Raw genomic sequence first — 16,743 nt, forward strand, 5'->3', positions numbered from 1 at the left:
GGAAAAATATCTGTCTACCCCATTGATGCCTCTCGTAATTTTAAGATAAACCTCTATCAGCCTCTAAAGAGAACAATGCAAGTTTTATAAAACTTACTCTTATACTTAACACACCATACCAATGAGAGCAAGTGTGTCATATGCCTTCTTTACTTCCTTATCAACTCGTGTAGCTACTTTCAGTGAAGTAAGGACCTGACCCCCAAGGTCCCTTTGACTGCAATGCTACTAAGGGTTCTCCAATTAACTATATACTTTCTCCTTTCAGTTGATCTCCAACACCCAACATGAACACCTTATTCATGAATATTTAACCAATATAAACCTCTCCTCATATGGCAAACCTGCCATTGTTGGAAATAGTGTAATGAATCTTTCTTACATTCCCTCAATGGCAAGACATCTTAAGGAAGCTGAAACTATACACAATATTGCAAGTGTGATCTTATTCCTGCATACGAATCCTTTTCTAACTAAAGCTAATAAAACATTTTCCTCTTAATCACTTGATTCACTTGTATGTTGACCTTTAGCAACTTGTGATCATGCACACTCAAATACTACCTAATGTTTCACCATTCAAATAGTTGATAGAGATTGTGAAAAGTTGGCCCAAATCGCTACAATACTGCAAAAGGTTCAGCCTGCCATCCAAACACAAATCATATATTCCTACTCTGCTTTATGTCCAGTAATCAATACTTGATTATCAATATATTACCCCATTCCTGAGTAAGGCCTTGTCTACTGAAAATCCAAATACACCACTATCCACTGGTTCACCCTTGCCAGTCACATTTCAAGCAGATTTTTCAAACATGATTTTCTTTCATAAGTCCCTGTATTGGCTTTGTTCAATCCTATTATTCTTTTTGATATGTTCTGTTAATATATAATTCATTATAGATTACAACAATTGAGGCCTCACTTCTAAATGGGAATTTGCAATTTCCCAGCAACTGATACTACACTAAAGGGTTGATAGTCCTCCATTTTAGCTGTTCCTCCTTTCTTAAATCATGGAATCATATTTAATATCTTTCAGTCTTCCAAAATATTTCCAGAATCTGTATCACATTGGAACAGCCAAGATATTCACTTTCCTTAGAGTTGACCATTTTTACAACTTCATTGTAAATCATTGAGTCCTTGGGATTTATCAGCTTCCAAGCCCAACAACTTGTACTAATTTTTGATTAATATTTACTTCCTTCATTGTTTTATGCAGTTGATTTTCCAGTATATCCAGCATATTTTATTCTGTGAAAACAGGCACAGAACAATTGTTTGATTATTCTGTTATTTCCTCATTCCTCATTATAAGTTATCCTGTCATTGTATGTTGCCCACTCTTGTCTCTGTCACTTTTTTCTATTGTGCTATGTAAATCATGATTAAGGAAACCAGAAATTACAGAAATACAGCATTCAAAATAATCAAGTCGTGAAATATCAAAATTAACATCTAATCTAAAAGTTGCATAAGAATTATGCAGAAAGTATAAGTATTTACATAATGCAACTTTTTCTCTCTTAAGGGTCAATATGCAAAGTTTAAGAAGTATGTGGGCCACAGTGCACATGTCACGAATGTGAGGTGGGCTCAGGATGACAGCTTGTTGCTGTCAGTGGGTGGTGCTGATACTGCTTTGATGATCTGGAGTCAGGAAACTGATGGAAACAGGGACAAGAAGCCTGTGGACAGCGAAGAATCTGATACTGACACTGATGAGGATGGAGGTAAACTTAAAATTTATGAATCATCTTAGAAACCCACGGTTGTGGTGAAACTGCCATTTTGTGGGAAAACTTTAGGAAATGGACCAGTGTAATAAATAAACCCATAATAGATAAGCCCATAGAGGGTTTTGCTCAGATTTCAGCTTGCCCTGAAGTTTTCAAGACTACAGCAAGAAACCCCAGTCACTTCAGTTTGGATTGACTGATGGAAAATGCTCATACGTAATTTTGGTTGTCATTTTTCTCAAACAAATTTTCTTTTCCATAGTACTCTGCTTCCTTTAACTTGTTCAGCTTTAGAACTGAATTTCAATCCGAAACTTTGTTGAAATGCCTTGCTTAATTTTTCAACTGCTTTAAGAACTGTACTACACTAAAGCGACAAGCTATTTTGATACCTTAAGTCTTGAAAGGAGGAGAAGATCAGAAGTAATCAGCTCTTAATGTTCAAAAATAGTTTTTGAAGAGCAGAGGCACGCACAAGTACTAAATGTCCAGTGGCAGTATGAAGAGCTGACGTCATAATGTATCAGTACATATGTTGACTTGCTGCCACTGCTGCCATTTTCAAAAGTTTAGCAGTATACACTTCATAGTATCTTGTACATAAACATGAATTAAATACTCACTGAATGCTTCAGTAATCTACAGTAATTAGTACTAACTATTGCCAAAGATCTAAAAGTTGTAAGAGAAATGGATTTCGTCCAGATGTGAATCATCTGGTTGTTCTTCCTTTTCGATTTGAGCATGTCACAAAGCATGACAAGAAGTCATGCTTCTAGATGAGAGGATGGACGACTTGGAGGGAAATGAAGTCAACTTTGGCTCTTAATGTAACCCCTGAAATCCTTCAGAAATCTTCCTCCTCTTCTGATATCTTGTGCATCCATTGGAAAACTTTACACAGTGGTAAAGATACTAAATGCAGGTTGCTGTGTAGCTTGAAGACAATAACAAATTGAGCTTAATCATTTGAATTGATTATGAATTATAGAGTAATGAATAGGTTAGCTGTGTTCTAAAGGCTATAAAACAGACAGTTTAGCCATGTCTAAGTCATTGTTCCTTGTAACATAAGAGAATGAGAGGTGACATAGAAATGTTTAAAATAGATAAGATGGGCAGTAATAGTCCTTTCCCTAGCATAGGGGAATCCAAAACTAGGGCGTATAGATTTAGGGCAAAGATTTGAAATGGACCTGAGAGGCAACTTTTCCATCCACAGGCTGGTGAGTATATCGAACAAGCTACCAAGAAGAGACTTTTGAGACAGTTACAATAGTATAATTTAAGAAGCACTTGGACAGGTATGTAGGGGGGTGGGGTTTAGGGGGATATGAGCTGAACACAGCAAACTGGGACAATCTGGTTGGGTATTGCAGTTGGCAAGGCCTCTTTGGCTGAAAGACTTGTATCCATACTGTATTGCTCTATGACTTCTAGAGCTGAGACTTTTCATATAGAAGGGAGATAGCTGGTATAACGAAGTAAGGAACAAGATCAGGCAAGTAATATTTGGATCCAGCTGAGGAGTGATAACAGATGGATAGGGGAAAAGTGGAAATAGTGTCAGTGGCTGAGTGGAGGTGACAAAAGGTTGCAGTTGATGAAAGTTGATAGAAGAGAAAGGTGGAGCATAGAACCAAATGAAAGTGGAGTTGGCAAATGGAAATACTAGAGGGAGGAGTGTTTGGGTGATGGGCAGATGGAGTGGAGAATCAGAATTAAGTTTATCATCATTGACATATGTCATGAAATTTGTTGCTTTGTGACAGCAGTACAGTGCAATACATAACAACTCTTAGAAATTACAACAAGAATGTATAAAAAATAAATAGTGCAAAAAGAGAAATGAATAGTGAGATAGTGTTCATGGGTTCATGGACTGTTCAGAAATCTGATGGCGGGGGGGAAGAAGCTGTTCCTAAAACAATGAGTGTATATCTTCAGGCTCCACTACTCCTCCTTGATGGAAGTAATGAGAAGAGGGCACATGCTGGATGGTGAGAGTCCTTTCATGATGGATATTTCCTCCTTAAGGCATCGCCATTTAAAGATGTCCTTGATGGTGGGAAAGCTAGTACCCATGATGGGACTGGCACCATCTACAACTCTCTGCAGCTTTTTCCAATCCTGTGCATTGTGCCTCTATATTAGAGGATGGTGCGACCAGTCAGAATGCTCTCCATGATACATCTATAGAAATTTACCAGTCTCTTTGGTGACATAGCAAATCTCCTCAAACTCCTAATGAAATATAGCCATTGCCTGTCTTCTTCATAATTGAACCAATATGTTGAGGCTAGGTTAGATCTTCAGAGATGTTGATACCCAGGAACTTGAAGCTGCTCACTCTTTCCACTGCTGACCCGCTGATGAGAACTTGTATGTGTTCCACCAATATCCCCTTCCTGAAGCCTACAAACAAATTCTAGGTCTTACTGACATGCCTCCTCATTACCATCTGAGATTCTGCCAACAATGTTGCCAAGGACATAGAAAATCAAAAACAGGTGGGGAGGCAACTTCACTCCTTTTATGCAACACGCACAAAATGCTGGTGGAACGCAGCAGGCCAGGTAGCATCTCTAGGAAGAAGTACAGTCGAAGTTTCAGGCCGAGACCCTTCGTCAATCCTGACGAAGGGTCTCGGCCCGAGGTGTTGACTGTACCTCTTCCTACAGATGCTGCCTGGCCTGCTGCGTTCCACCAGCATTTTGTGTGTGTTGTTTGAATTTCCAGCCTCTGCAGATTTCCTCGTGTTCACTCCTTTTATTAACTTTACTCCACTCCTTACAGCATTGGTGAGGTTCTGAAAACCTGTGCCAACCAACTAGTGGGAGTATTCAAAGACATTTTCAGCCTCTCAGTCCTACCGGCGGAAGTTCACACTTGCTTCAAAAAGGCAACAATTATATTAGTGCCTACGAAGAATCATGTGGCGGCCTTAATGACCATCGCCGGGAAGCACTCATATCTATAGTGATGAAATGCTTTGAGAGGTTGATGATGACTAGACTGAACTCCTGCCTCAGCAAAGATCTGAACCCATTGCAATTTGCCTATCGCCACAACAGGTCAATGGCAGACGCAATCTCAATGGCTCTCCACACGGCTTTTGACCACCTGGACAACACAAACACCTATGTCAGGATGCTGTTCATTGACTATAGCTTAACATTTAAAGCCATCATTCCCACAATCCTGATTGAGAAGTTGCAGAACCTGGGCCTCTATATCTCTGCAATTGGATCCTCGACTTCCTAACTGCAAGACCACAATCTGTGCGGATTGGTGGAACATATCCTCCTTGCTGACGATCAACACTGATGCACCTCAGGGCTGTGTGCTTAGCCCACTGCTCTACTCTCTATATACCCATGACTATGTGGCTAGGCATAACTCAAATACCATCTATAAATTTGCAGACAATACAGCCATTGTTGGTAGAATCTCAGGTGGTGATGAGAAGGCATACAGGAGTGAGATATACCAACTAGTGGAGTGGTGCCACAGCAACAACCTGGTACTCAATGTCAGTAAGACAAAAGAGCTGACTGTGGACTTCAGAAAGGGTAAGACAAAGGAACACATACTAATCCTCATAGAGGGATCAGAAGTGGAGAGAGGAAGCAGTTTCAAGTTCCTGGGTGTCAAGATCTCTGAGGATCTAACCTGGTCCCAACATATCAATGCAGTTATAAAGAAGGCAAGACAGTAGCTACACTTCATTAGGAGTTTGAAGAGATTTGGCATGTCAACAAATACACTCAAAAACTTCTATAATTGTACCATGGAGAGCATTCTGACAGGCTGCATCACTGTTTGGTATGGGGGGGGCGCGGTGGGGGGGACTACGACACAGGATCAACAGAAGCTGAAGAGGGTTGTAAATCTAGTCAGCTCCATCTTGGGACTATCCTACAAAGTACCTAGGACATCTTCAGGGAGTGGTGTCTCAGAAAGACGGCGTCCATTATTAAGGACTTGTAGCACCCAGGGCATGCCCTTTTCTCACTGTTAACCATCAAGTAGGAGGTACAGAAGCCTGAAGGTTCACACTCAATGATTCAGGAACAGCTTCTTCCCCTCTGCCATCTGAATCCTAAATGGACATTGAATCCTTGGACACTACCTCACATTTTTTAGTATACAGTATTTCTGGTTTTTGCACTTTTTTAATCTATTCAATATACGTATACTGTAATTGATTTACTTGTTTATTATTATTTTTCTCTACTAGATTATGTATTGAACTGCTGCTGTACTAAGTTAACAAATTTCATCTAACGTGCCAGTGATAATAAAACTGATTCTGATTCTGAAGTAAAGATAATAAATGTCACTTGTAGTTTTTTTGGTAGGTGACACCTATTGATGTGGTGAACTGAGGCTCCGTCCACACTAGACCGGATAAATCCGTAACCGAAGCTTTTTCTCTTCGTTTTGACCCTCCGTCCACACTGAAACAATGTTTTCCTCTCCTGAAAACAGAGCTTTTCTAAAATGCCCTCCAGAGTGTGTAAATTTTCAAAACGCCGATTGGGCAGAGTAGTGTGGACGGGGTAACCAGAGATTTCTAAAAACGCTGTCATGACGTGCCGGAACAGATGGTGGCAGCAGCGCTGCATTTCATTGTTTTCTTGAACGTAACCCCCCCACACAACCTAACAATTTCAGAACAGACGGCAATGAGACTGAAGCCAGAAGAGTTAGAAACGTACTCACCAAATACTTTGACCTATAACTTACTGAATAAGTAAGTATACTCACTTTGCCCTGTTTCCTGTCCTTGCTTGTATGAAGGTGGTTTACCTATTTATGCAAGTACTTCTCTGACAATAGATGTGTAACAGCCTAATGTAACATTGTATGGACATACAAGATAACACTGATGCAGACACGTTTTATACATTTAACAAGGTGCTTTCTTAATGCAACAGAGTTAGTCAGTTTTTCAATGTTCATCATCAGCTGGATCATACTGTTCGTGAACTCCCTGTCAGTTGCCTCCAAACGCTCCAGTATTTGTTTTAAGTCGTCCTGCGCAGGAGTCAACAGCTGTCCGTCATTTGGCAATTTCCTTTTAAGTTTTTCTAGTCTGTAACTGCACAAGTACGCACTTTCACATCAAGATTCGACACCAAACGTGTCACTTGTTTTCTGTAGATGTGTCCTGCGTATGCCCAGTAGGAGGAGATTCGACCAAATATCCGTTTTAATGGGGACGGAGGTATTTTTAAAAACGCTTGGTGTGGACACCTATAGTTTTTACGCAAAACCGGCGTTTTCAAAATTATCCGGTCTAGTGTGGACATAGGCTGAGTTCTGGCTGTAGCTACTGATGTAATCAGTAGTAAGAAGCATTAAAAGTGCATTCAGTGACTTTGGCCATTCATGTAAGGTCATTACACTCTTGAAACAACATTTCTAGGTCACTGTGATTTGTTTCCTGACAGTGATTTACAAGGTGGTTTGTTTTCTTTGTTTTCTTGACTTATTTCTGAAGAGCTTTCTCTTCCCATTGTGAATAGAGAATATCCTTCCTTTGAAATCTTGAGGAACCCTTGGTGCTAACATGTCTTGTCATCAGTATTCATGGTTCATTGTGTCGCACTATTCTAAATTATCTCTGTACCACAGTAGGCATTATGTAGGGTACTTTGCCTTTAAGTGGTGAAGACTGACTTTAAGCAGCATTGACAAACTTTCAGTAATGCTAAAATATAATGATATAGGATTCCTGATGTGCAAAGCCCGTAAGTATTATGTTTTCAATTTTAGGGACTTTGCAATTTTGTCATCTGAATTCAGACTATCTTGATTAGTTGCAATGCTGAAGTTTTTCGTCTTGTCTAATTAATATTTGCAGGAGACCGATGGTTTTAATTCTATAAATCCATGCATTTAAAAAGTACAAAACGCGACCTTGAAAACAATATTTCAACATAGAAAGGTAGGTTCTTGGCTTTCAAAAACAATGTTATATTTGTATTTCATTAGGCTATGACAGTGACGTTGCAAGAGAGAAATCCATCGATTATACAACCAAAATCTATGCAGTTAGTATCAGGGAGATGTCAGGCACAAAGCCACATCTACAGCCAAAAGAAGTCTCAACAGAGGAAAGGTATGTTATTGGTTTGAATGCTTTTGATAATGATTTGTATAGTTACAGATTAATAAGAACTTTGTTAATTTCTTATGCATTTTAAGGTTGTTATACTCACTGATGAATTTTATACATTGTGTTTATATGTGACACAAAAATTCACAGCACAAGTTGAATGTTTTTGGTGTATTGGTTTCCATTTGCTTGACCCATGAAAGAGCTCAGCATTTAGTACATTTCACATGGACAATCTGTTGCACAAAGCCAGCTCTGTCTTTAACGTTGAAGCTCTATATAGTGATGATGCAGAGCTAGAGAAGGGCAGAATAATATCTGCCCATGGAAGTGCTGGAAAAAATGCTTTCACAGCTGTCTGAGCCTATTACCCAGCTTAGCTAGCAGTTGAAACTGGGAAAAGTATTGATTATTTCTTTGAAAAACATTCCAAAACTAGGAAAAATTGCATTTATTAAAATAGCACGGACTAGATGGACTAAAGGACCTGTTGATGTGCTGTACTTTTCGATAACTCTATAAAATAATTAGTAAGTTTAAACAAACAAAACATATAAATGAATATATTGAAAAACTAATGAATTTAAAGGATGCATGAATTCAAACTTGCAGATGAATGGTCTCACTGTTCTTTTACCAGATGCAATTAAGCATAAATTGATAAGCTGAATTCCAAGCTCAAGTTCAAGTTGAATTGCCATTCAACCCTGCTATGTATTCAGCTAAACAAAACAACGTTCCTCCAGGGCCAAGGTGCAAAACACAGCATACAGCACAAATAGTTATGTAGCCTACATATATATGCAATTATATATAGTAACTATATGTAGCCTGGTATAAGTGCTGAGAAATTGCCACAGGTTTACATTCAGCTCAAGCATTAGGTACGTCACAAAGACCTGTTGCATAGTGGGCTGCCGCCAAATTCTGTACCATCACCTGTACTGCATGCCAAAACTAGATGCCAGTTGCATAGGAAACTATTGGCAGCTCTGTGTGGAACTTCTGGCAATGTCCACAAAACCCGGTCATTTTTAAAAGTTTGACCACACATAATATTGTTACAATGTATGAAAAGATGGTTAAAAAAATTTTTATAATTGGGATATACTGCTGATCATGTGGGAGCAGAAGAGATTAACTTGGCATCATGCTCAATACAGATATTGTGGGCCAAGTGGCCAGTTCCAGTAGCGTTCTGTGTAAATAAAATGCCACATCCCCTTACCCCTCACCCCTCACCTCATTCTACACCTGGGAGCTTCCATTCTTCCTAAAATGGGCTGCTTCAGCAAGACCAACTCTGAGCCCATGAAGTTACATGTGGATCTTTTTACTCCTCTTCACAACGACTTTCTCCACTGCAAGCCCTCTTACAGCAGACCACTTTTTCTCTGGCTCTCCACGCACTCAGTAATTGGGGAACAAATTGAAAAAAGTCTTACACACCCTATTCTGTTGTAAGGCTCAAGACATGATGTCTTGAGCCTTGTACAGAATAGAATTTAACACTTAAGTACAAGATGTGTTGGCCTGCCAGTCATTACCAGTTTAATCTCATTTTTCCGTTTATTAGCCCTCACTACTTTACTAAATTTTGTACAAGCAATATTAAAAATTCAGCCTTTTCCACGTTTTTAACTATTTTCACGATATGACTGCATGAAGATAATTTTACAGAATCTGCTTCCAGTACCAAACATAATTTAAACATAGAATTTGTTCACCTAGTAGGCGTCCATGTTCAGTCATAGAGAAGTACAGCATAAAAACAAACACTTCACTCCGTCTAGTCCATGCCAAAACCATTTAAACTGCCTACTCACATCAACCTTTACCAGAGCCACAGCCCCCTATATCCCTACTGTCCATGTACAGTGCCTATAAAAAGTATGCACACTCCTTGGAAATTTTCATGTTTTACTGTTTCTGAACATTGAATCACAGTGGATTTGATTTGGCTTTTTTGACGCTGATCAACAGAAAAGACTTGTCAAAGTGAAAACAAATTTTCTCCAAATTGGTCTAAATTTATTATAAGTAAATAGAAAAATTAATTGCATAATTACTTACACCCTTCAAGTCAGTTTTTAGTAGATGCACCTTTAGCAGCAATTACAGCCTTGAGTCTGTGTGGATAGGTCTCTATCAGTTTTGCACATCTGGACACTGCAAGTTTTCCTCATTCTTCTTTACAAAACTGCTCAAGCTCTGTCATATTGCATGGGGATCATGGGAAACAGTCCTTTTCAAGTCCGGCCACAAATTCTCAATTGGATTGAGGTCTAGACTCTGACCTGGCCACTCCAGGACATTAACTTTGTTGATTTTAAGCCATTCCTGTGTAGCTTTGGCTTTAGGCTTGTGGTCATTGTTTTGCTGGAAAACAAATCTTCTCGTCGCAGTTCTCTTGCAGACTGCATCAGGATTTCCTCCAGGGTTACCCTGTATTTCACTGCATTCATTTTACCCTCTACCTTCGCAAACCTTACAGAGCCTGCTGCAGGGAAGCATCCCCGCAGCATAATGCAGCCACCACCATGCTTCATGGTAGGGATGGTGTGTGTTTGATGATGTGTGTTGTTTGGTTTATGCCAAACATAGCGTTTAGTCTGATTTCCTCAAACCATAGAAGCTTCTTCCTGCTGACTTCAGAGTCTCCCACATACCTTCCAATAAACTCAAGCCAAGATTTCATGTGAGTTCTTTTCAGCAGTGGTTTTCTCTTTGCCACTGTCCCATTAAATTGCAACTGGTGCAGTGTTTGCCAGGATATTGACTCAACAGCGGTTGGACTTTCCAGATACAAGTGTATTTTTACTACAATCAATTGAAGCACCTTGACTGCACAAAATGATCTCCATTTACTTAATTATGTGACTTCTAAAACCAATTTGTTGCACCAGTGATGATTTGGTGTGTCATTTTAAAGGAGGTGAATACTTTTGTAATCAATTATTTTGTGTTTTATATTTGTAATTAATTTAGATCACTTTGTAGAGATCTGTTTTCACTTTGACACAAAAGGGTCTTTTTCTGTTGATCATTGTCAATAAAAGCCAAATTAAATCCATTGTGATTCAGTGTTGTAAAGCAATACAACATGAAAACTTGCAAGGGGGTGAATACTTTTTATAGGCACTGTACCTATCCAAGCTTCTCTTCAAGGTTGAAATTGAGCTCACATGTACCTCTTGTGCAGGCAACACATTCTACACTCTCATGACACTTTGAAGAAGTTTCCCCTCATGTTCCCCTTAAACTTCTCACCTTTCACCCTTAACCCATAGCCTTTGGTTGTAGTCCCACCCAAACTAGTGGAAAAAGCCTGCTTGCATTTACCCTAACTATACACCTCATAATTTTGTATGCCTCTATCAAATCTCTCAATCTTCTACGTTCTTAAGAATACAGTCCTAATCTAGTCAATCTTTCATTATAACTCAGGTCGTCCAAACACAGCAACATCCTTGTAGATTTTCTCGACAATCGTTCAACCTCGTTTCCATCTTTCTTGTAGGTAGGTGACCACAACTGCACACAATACTCCAAATAAGGCTTCACCAACATCTTATACAACTTCAACATAACATCCCATCTTTTGTACTCAATACACTGATTTATGAAGACCAATGTGCCAAAAGCTTTCTTTACTACCCCATCCACCTGTGACGCTGTTTTCAATGAATTGTGTACCTATATTCCCAGGTCCTTTTGTTCTTCTGCACTCCTCAGTGCCCTGCCCTTCACTGTGTAAGACCTACCCTGGTTGATCCTATCAAAGTGCAAAACCTTGCACTTGTATGCATTAAACTCTATCTGCCATTTTTCAGCCCATTTTTCCAGCTGATGCAGATCTCTGTGCAAGCCATGATAACCTCCCTACTGTCTGCTACACCCCCAATCTTGGTATTATTCACAAATTTGCTGATCCAGTTAACCACATTATCATCCAGATCATTAATATAAGTGACAACAGCAAAGGACGTAGCACCGATCCCTGTGGCACACCACTAGTCACAAGTCTCCAGTCAGAGAGACAACCCTGTGGTCCTTGGAAGTAGGTACAGAGGAGATATCAGGGGCAAGTTTTTTACGTAGAGAGTGGTGAGTGTGTGAGATGGGCTACCAGCAACAGTGGTGGAGGTGGATACAATGGGGTCTTTTAAGAGACTCCTGGATAGGTACATGGAGCTTATAAAAAATAAAGAGCTATGGGTAACCTTAGGTAATTTCTAAGTAAGTACATGTTCGGCACAGCATTGTGGGCTGAAAGGCCTGTATTGTGCTGTAGGTTTTCTATGTTCCTATGTTTTACCACACTCTGGCTTCTCCCACAAAGCCAATGTCAAATCCAATTTACTACCTCATCCTGAATGCCGAGCGACTGAACCTCCTTGACCAGCCTCCCATGCAGGATCTTCTCAAAGGCCTTACTCAAGTCCATGTAAACAACATCCATTGCCTTGCCTTTATCAAGTTTCCTCGTAACTTCCTTGAAAAACTCTGTAAGATTGGGTAGACATGTCCTACCATGCACAAAGCCATGCTGACTATCCTTAATCAGTCCATGTCTATCCAAATACTTATATATCCGGTCCCTTAGAATACCTTCCAATAACTTTCCCGCAACTGATGTCAGACTCACCAGCCTATCATTTTCTGGTTTCTGTTTAGAGCCTTTTTTTAAACAGTGGAACAACACTGGCTTTCCTCCAATCCTCTGGTACCTCTCCTGTCACTAACGATATTTTAAGTGTCTCTGCTTGGCCCCTGGCAATTCTGCACTTGCCTCCCGAAGGGTCAGAGAGAACACCTTGTCATGCCCTGGGGTGTTAACCACCCTGATTTGCCTCAGGGTAGCAAACACCTCCTCCTCTGTAATCTGTACAGGGTCCATGAAGTTGATGCCACTTTGCTTCACTTCAGTAGACTCTGTATCTGTCTTCCAAGTAAATACAGATGTAAATAATGCATTTAAGATCGCCCCCATTTGTTTTGGCTTCACACATGCATTACCATTCTGGTCTTCCAGAGGACCAATTTTGTTTCTTACAATCCTTTTGCTCTTACTTCACCTTGTCTGCTAGAGCAACTTCATGTCTTCTTTTAGCCTTCCTGATTTCTTTATTAAGTGTTCTGTTACATTTCTTGTACTCCATACAAACCTCATTTGTTCCTATTTGCCTGTACCTGCAATGCACCTCCCTTTTTCTCCTAACCAGGGCCCCAATATCTCTTGAAAACTAAGGTTCCCTACACTTGTTGTCTTTGCCTTTCATTCTGACAGGCACATACAAACTCTGTACTCTCAGAATTTCGTTTTTAAAGGCCTCCCACTTTCCAAGTACTCCTTTGCCAGAAAACAACCTATCACAAACCACACTTGCAAGATTATTTCTGATACCATCAGAACTGGCCTTTCTCCAATTTAGAATCTCGACCCATGAACTAGACCTACCTTTTCCCATATTTCCTTCGAAAAAATATTTGATTTTTTTTTAAATTGTAAATCTTGCTGTCAAAGCTTTTCTTGTAAATTACATCAGAATTGTTGTCGATATATTTAAGAAGACAAAATCAGAAGTATTTTTACTCATGTTGTCTTTATTAATTTATTAAATTAATTTGAGTTTAGATTAATTTAAAATGCATTATTAGTGGTAGTAGGAATATTTACAAAGAAACTATTATTGGATCAAAGTAGTGTTGCAAGAATTCACAGTCTTTGAAAGCATCAGTGAATTTCAGCACATAAAATATAACATTCAAAGTAAATTTATTATTAAAGAACATATATGTCATCATATACAACCCTGAAATTTGTTTTCTTGCGGGCATACTCAGTAAATCCAAGAAATGTAATAGAATCAGTAAAAGATCGCACCCAACAGGGTGGACAAACAACACATGTGCAATAGGCAACAACTGTGCAAATACTAAATAAAAAAAACAATAAATATCGAGAACATGAGATGAAGAATCCTTGAAAGTGAGTCCACAGGTGTGGGAATAGTTCAGTGATGGGGCAAGTGAAGTTGAGAGAAGTTATCCTCTTTGGTTCAAGAGCCTAATGGTTGAGCGGTAATAACTGTTCCTGAACCTGGTGGTGTGGGTCCAGAGGCACCCTGTACCACCTTCCTGATCACAGCAGCAAAAAGAGAGCATGGCCTGGGTGGTGGGGGTCCTTGATGATGGATGCTGCATTCCTGTGATAGCACTCCATGTAGATGTGCTTAATGCTGTGGAGAGCTTCACCCATGATGGGCTGACTACATCCACGACTTTTTTTAGGATTTTCCATTCAAGGGCATTGGTGTTTCTATACCAGGCCAAGATGCAATCAGTCAATATATTCTCCACCACACATCTGTAGAACTTTATCAAAGTTTAACATGTCATTGCTGAATCTTCACAAATCCTAAGGAAGTAGAGGTGCTGACATGCCTTCTTCGTAATTATACACATGCTGGGCCCAAGACAAATCCTCTGAAATGATAACACTGAAGAAGTTAAAGAATTTAAAAATTTGTAACATTTAGCAAGAGAGGTAGGAACCAAAAGAAGGCAACTGACCAAATTTTAGAGAAAGGAAGTCAATTTATGAGCATAATTTGGCAGTAAAGTAATGAAATATACCAGTAGTCAGCACCTACTTTGACAATTAAGATGTATTGCATAGAATAGTTTTGTCAGTGGCTCCTCTATCAATTTACAATACTTCCTAAGTTATCATTCCATCTTGTTTACAATGAAGTGCACAAAGTCTGAAGTCTCAGTAGGCTACTGCTGAACTTCCTGACAAAAAAAAGATCCTCATGCCTGGAGCAAGTACAAAGCTTGATGGCATCCAGGCAGTTTCAACCAATAAAAACACACTGTCCATCTCAACTTCTTTATCTATCATCTTTCCATCAGTGTTCCAGTAAGAATACCTTGCCTTGCATTTGGAATATTTGTGAGACAGTACTACAAAAGTTATAAGAAAAAGAAACTTGGAAACACTTGACAACATCTATGGAAAGAGAGAGATTTAATGTTTCGGGTCATTGAGAATCTATCAGAACACTTTAACTTCTAAAAGTTAAAATTTCATAGCTGTGCTTTAGACATTATCATATGTTCAATTCTTTAAGCAGATTCTGTATCTCTTTTGATCTGGTGCCTACTCTTCTAGAATTAGATCAACTGCAAACTAAAATGTTAAGTTATATGTCACCACCTATGTGACATATAACCTACTTACAAATGCAACTTTACACTGAGATCTCTATTTATCATTTCTTGTGCCATTTAAAATGTATGCATCTTCCTAAATTACAAGACTCAGAAAGTGCAATTTTATTTATTTAATTTCTTCTCAAAGGAGAAGAAAAAAAGAGAGTGGAAATATGACAGAGATTTTCACATTAGTGGAGCATTTTTATGCAGAGAATCAGAATTAGAAATTACAAAGGGTGAAATAACAGGAATATATTGTTACATACCCCGTAACTGGGTTGCCAAACCAGCAGAAATGGATCACTCAGTTGGAGTCTGGAGTACTAGAACTAAGAAAGTTTTATTAAAGAAACAAGCAACACAGTAATCGAAAGGATAATAAATGCAACAGTTCAGCGATGATAAACACACATGTGCACAGAATTAAGATAACAGCATCAATCAAGCTCTATCGTTGTCTAGGGGTAAATGACCAAATTTCAAAGTGACTCAAAGTTCAGTCCAGTTTAGTAGTTCAGTTCGCAGCAATCGTTGCCATGGCGATGGACAACGTGGGGGGAGAGAGAGAGGGAACAGGAACAACTGATCATTCAGACACGGCTTCACTCACAGACTGGCGATATGGCTCACAAGCAGCTTTTGGGCAGGTTCTTGGTGATGTCACCTGAGGTCACCGACTGTGACCCCTCCTCCAGATGCGGTCGATCCTCTGCAGTGAACCCGGCACCCAGGCAAGGGCGGACACACACCGGGTTCCCGCTGATCGTACCTTTCCACCCTGGCCGTTGTCTGATACTTCCCACCGACTCGTGAGAGGCGTACCGCTTCCAGGGTCTCGTTACCTCGGGTGGCGTGTGTGTCCTGCCTTAGCAAACTGGTCCCTTTTTATCCCCCTGCTGGGGTATCGCCTGTCCATCACTTCAAACAGTTCAGGGTTCAAAGGGGGAGCCGCTCCAGACAGCTCTCTCTTCCACGTCCCTTCATTACACATCTCCAGACGCTGCTCCATTGTTCCTTATCTCTCCTTCCCCTGAGGGCAGGTGGCAGACCACTTGCTGATGTCATTGATGCTAACCTAGGCCAGCAAACATCTTAATTTTATGTGTATTCTCGTCACAATATGAACATAACTGAGTCTATGACAAATTGAGGAGAGGTCTACGCAACCATTTTCAGAGAGGGTAGTTGGATATTAATTGTATTAACTAAGGACATGGAAGTAAGTATTGGAATACATCTTGTAGAACAACACAAAAATAGTAATCTATAACAAGAAGACAAACTTGATATCGTCTCCTAAAATTTTCTGACTCCTGCAAACTGATGACAACATTTTTATTGGCAAGCTTATAGAAAGGTATATATGCAAATAATTCCACTATTAAGCTCAGAAAATCTGTCTCCTGAATTAGCTAACAAAAAGTCTATATCATTCCCAGTTATATTTGGGGGGAAATTGTATTTAATGGTAAAATATATCTAATATATAAAAACAGCTAAAATCTCTGATTTCAGTTTATTAATTACTGGTCAAAGAGTGCCTCTGTAAACATCAAATAACCCTTACCCAAATTGCTTCAGAAATGAATACTATGACATGAGTAACATCTTTGCCTATATTTGTGAAATGGTGTTATGGGCAACTGAGTAGAT

At 39.5% G+C, this 16,743-nt stretch overlaps 1 protein-coding gene across 1 annotated transcript in view; it reads left to right on the plus strand.

The window, feature by feature from the left end:
• The window catches only part of LOC134350550 (echinoderm microtubule-associated protein-like 6), a 392,224-nt gene that overhangs the window by 296,703 nt on the left and 78,778 nt on the right, over nt 1-16,743 (plus strand). Inside the window, exons 26-27 of the mRNA XM_063055883.1 lie at nt 1,538-1,739; nt 7,746-7,872. Coding sequence (XP_062911953.1) covers nt 1,538-1,739; nt 7,746-7,872 — 329 coding nt within the window. The remainder of the gene's footprint in view (nt 1-1,537; nt 1,740-7,745; nt 7,873-16,743) is intronic.

Source organism: Mobula hypostoma, chromosome 8, assembly GCF_963921235.1.
Source record: "Mobula hypostoma chromosome 8, sMobHyp1.1, whole genome shotgun sequence".
NCBI classification, from domain to species: domain Eukaryota; kingdom Metazoa; phylum Chordata; class Chondrichthyes; order Myliobatiformes; family Myliobatidae; genus Mobula; species Mobula hypostoma.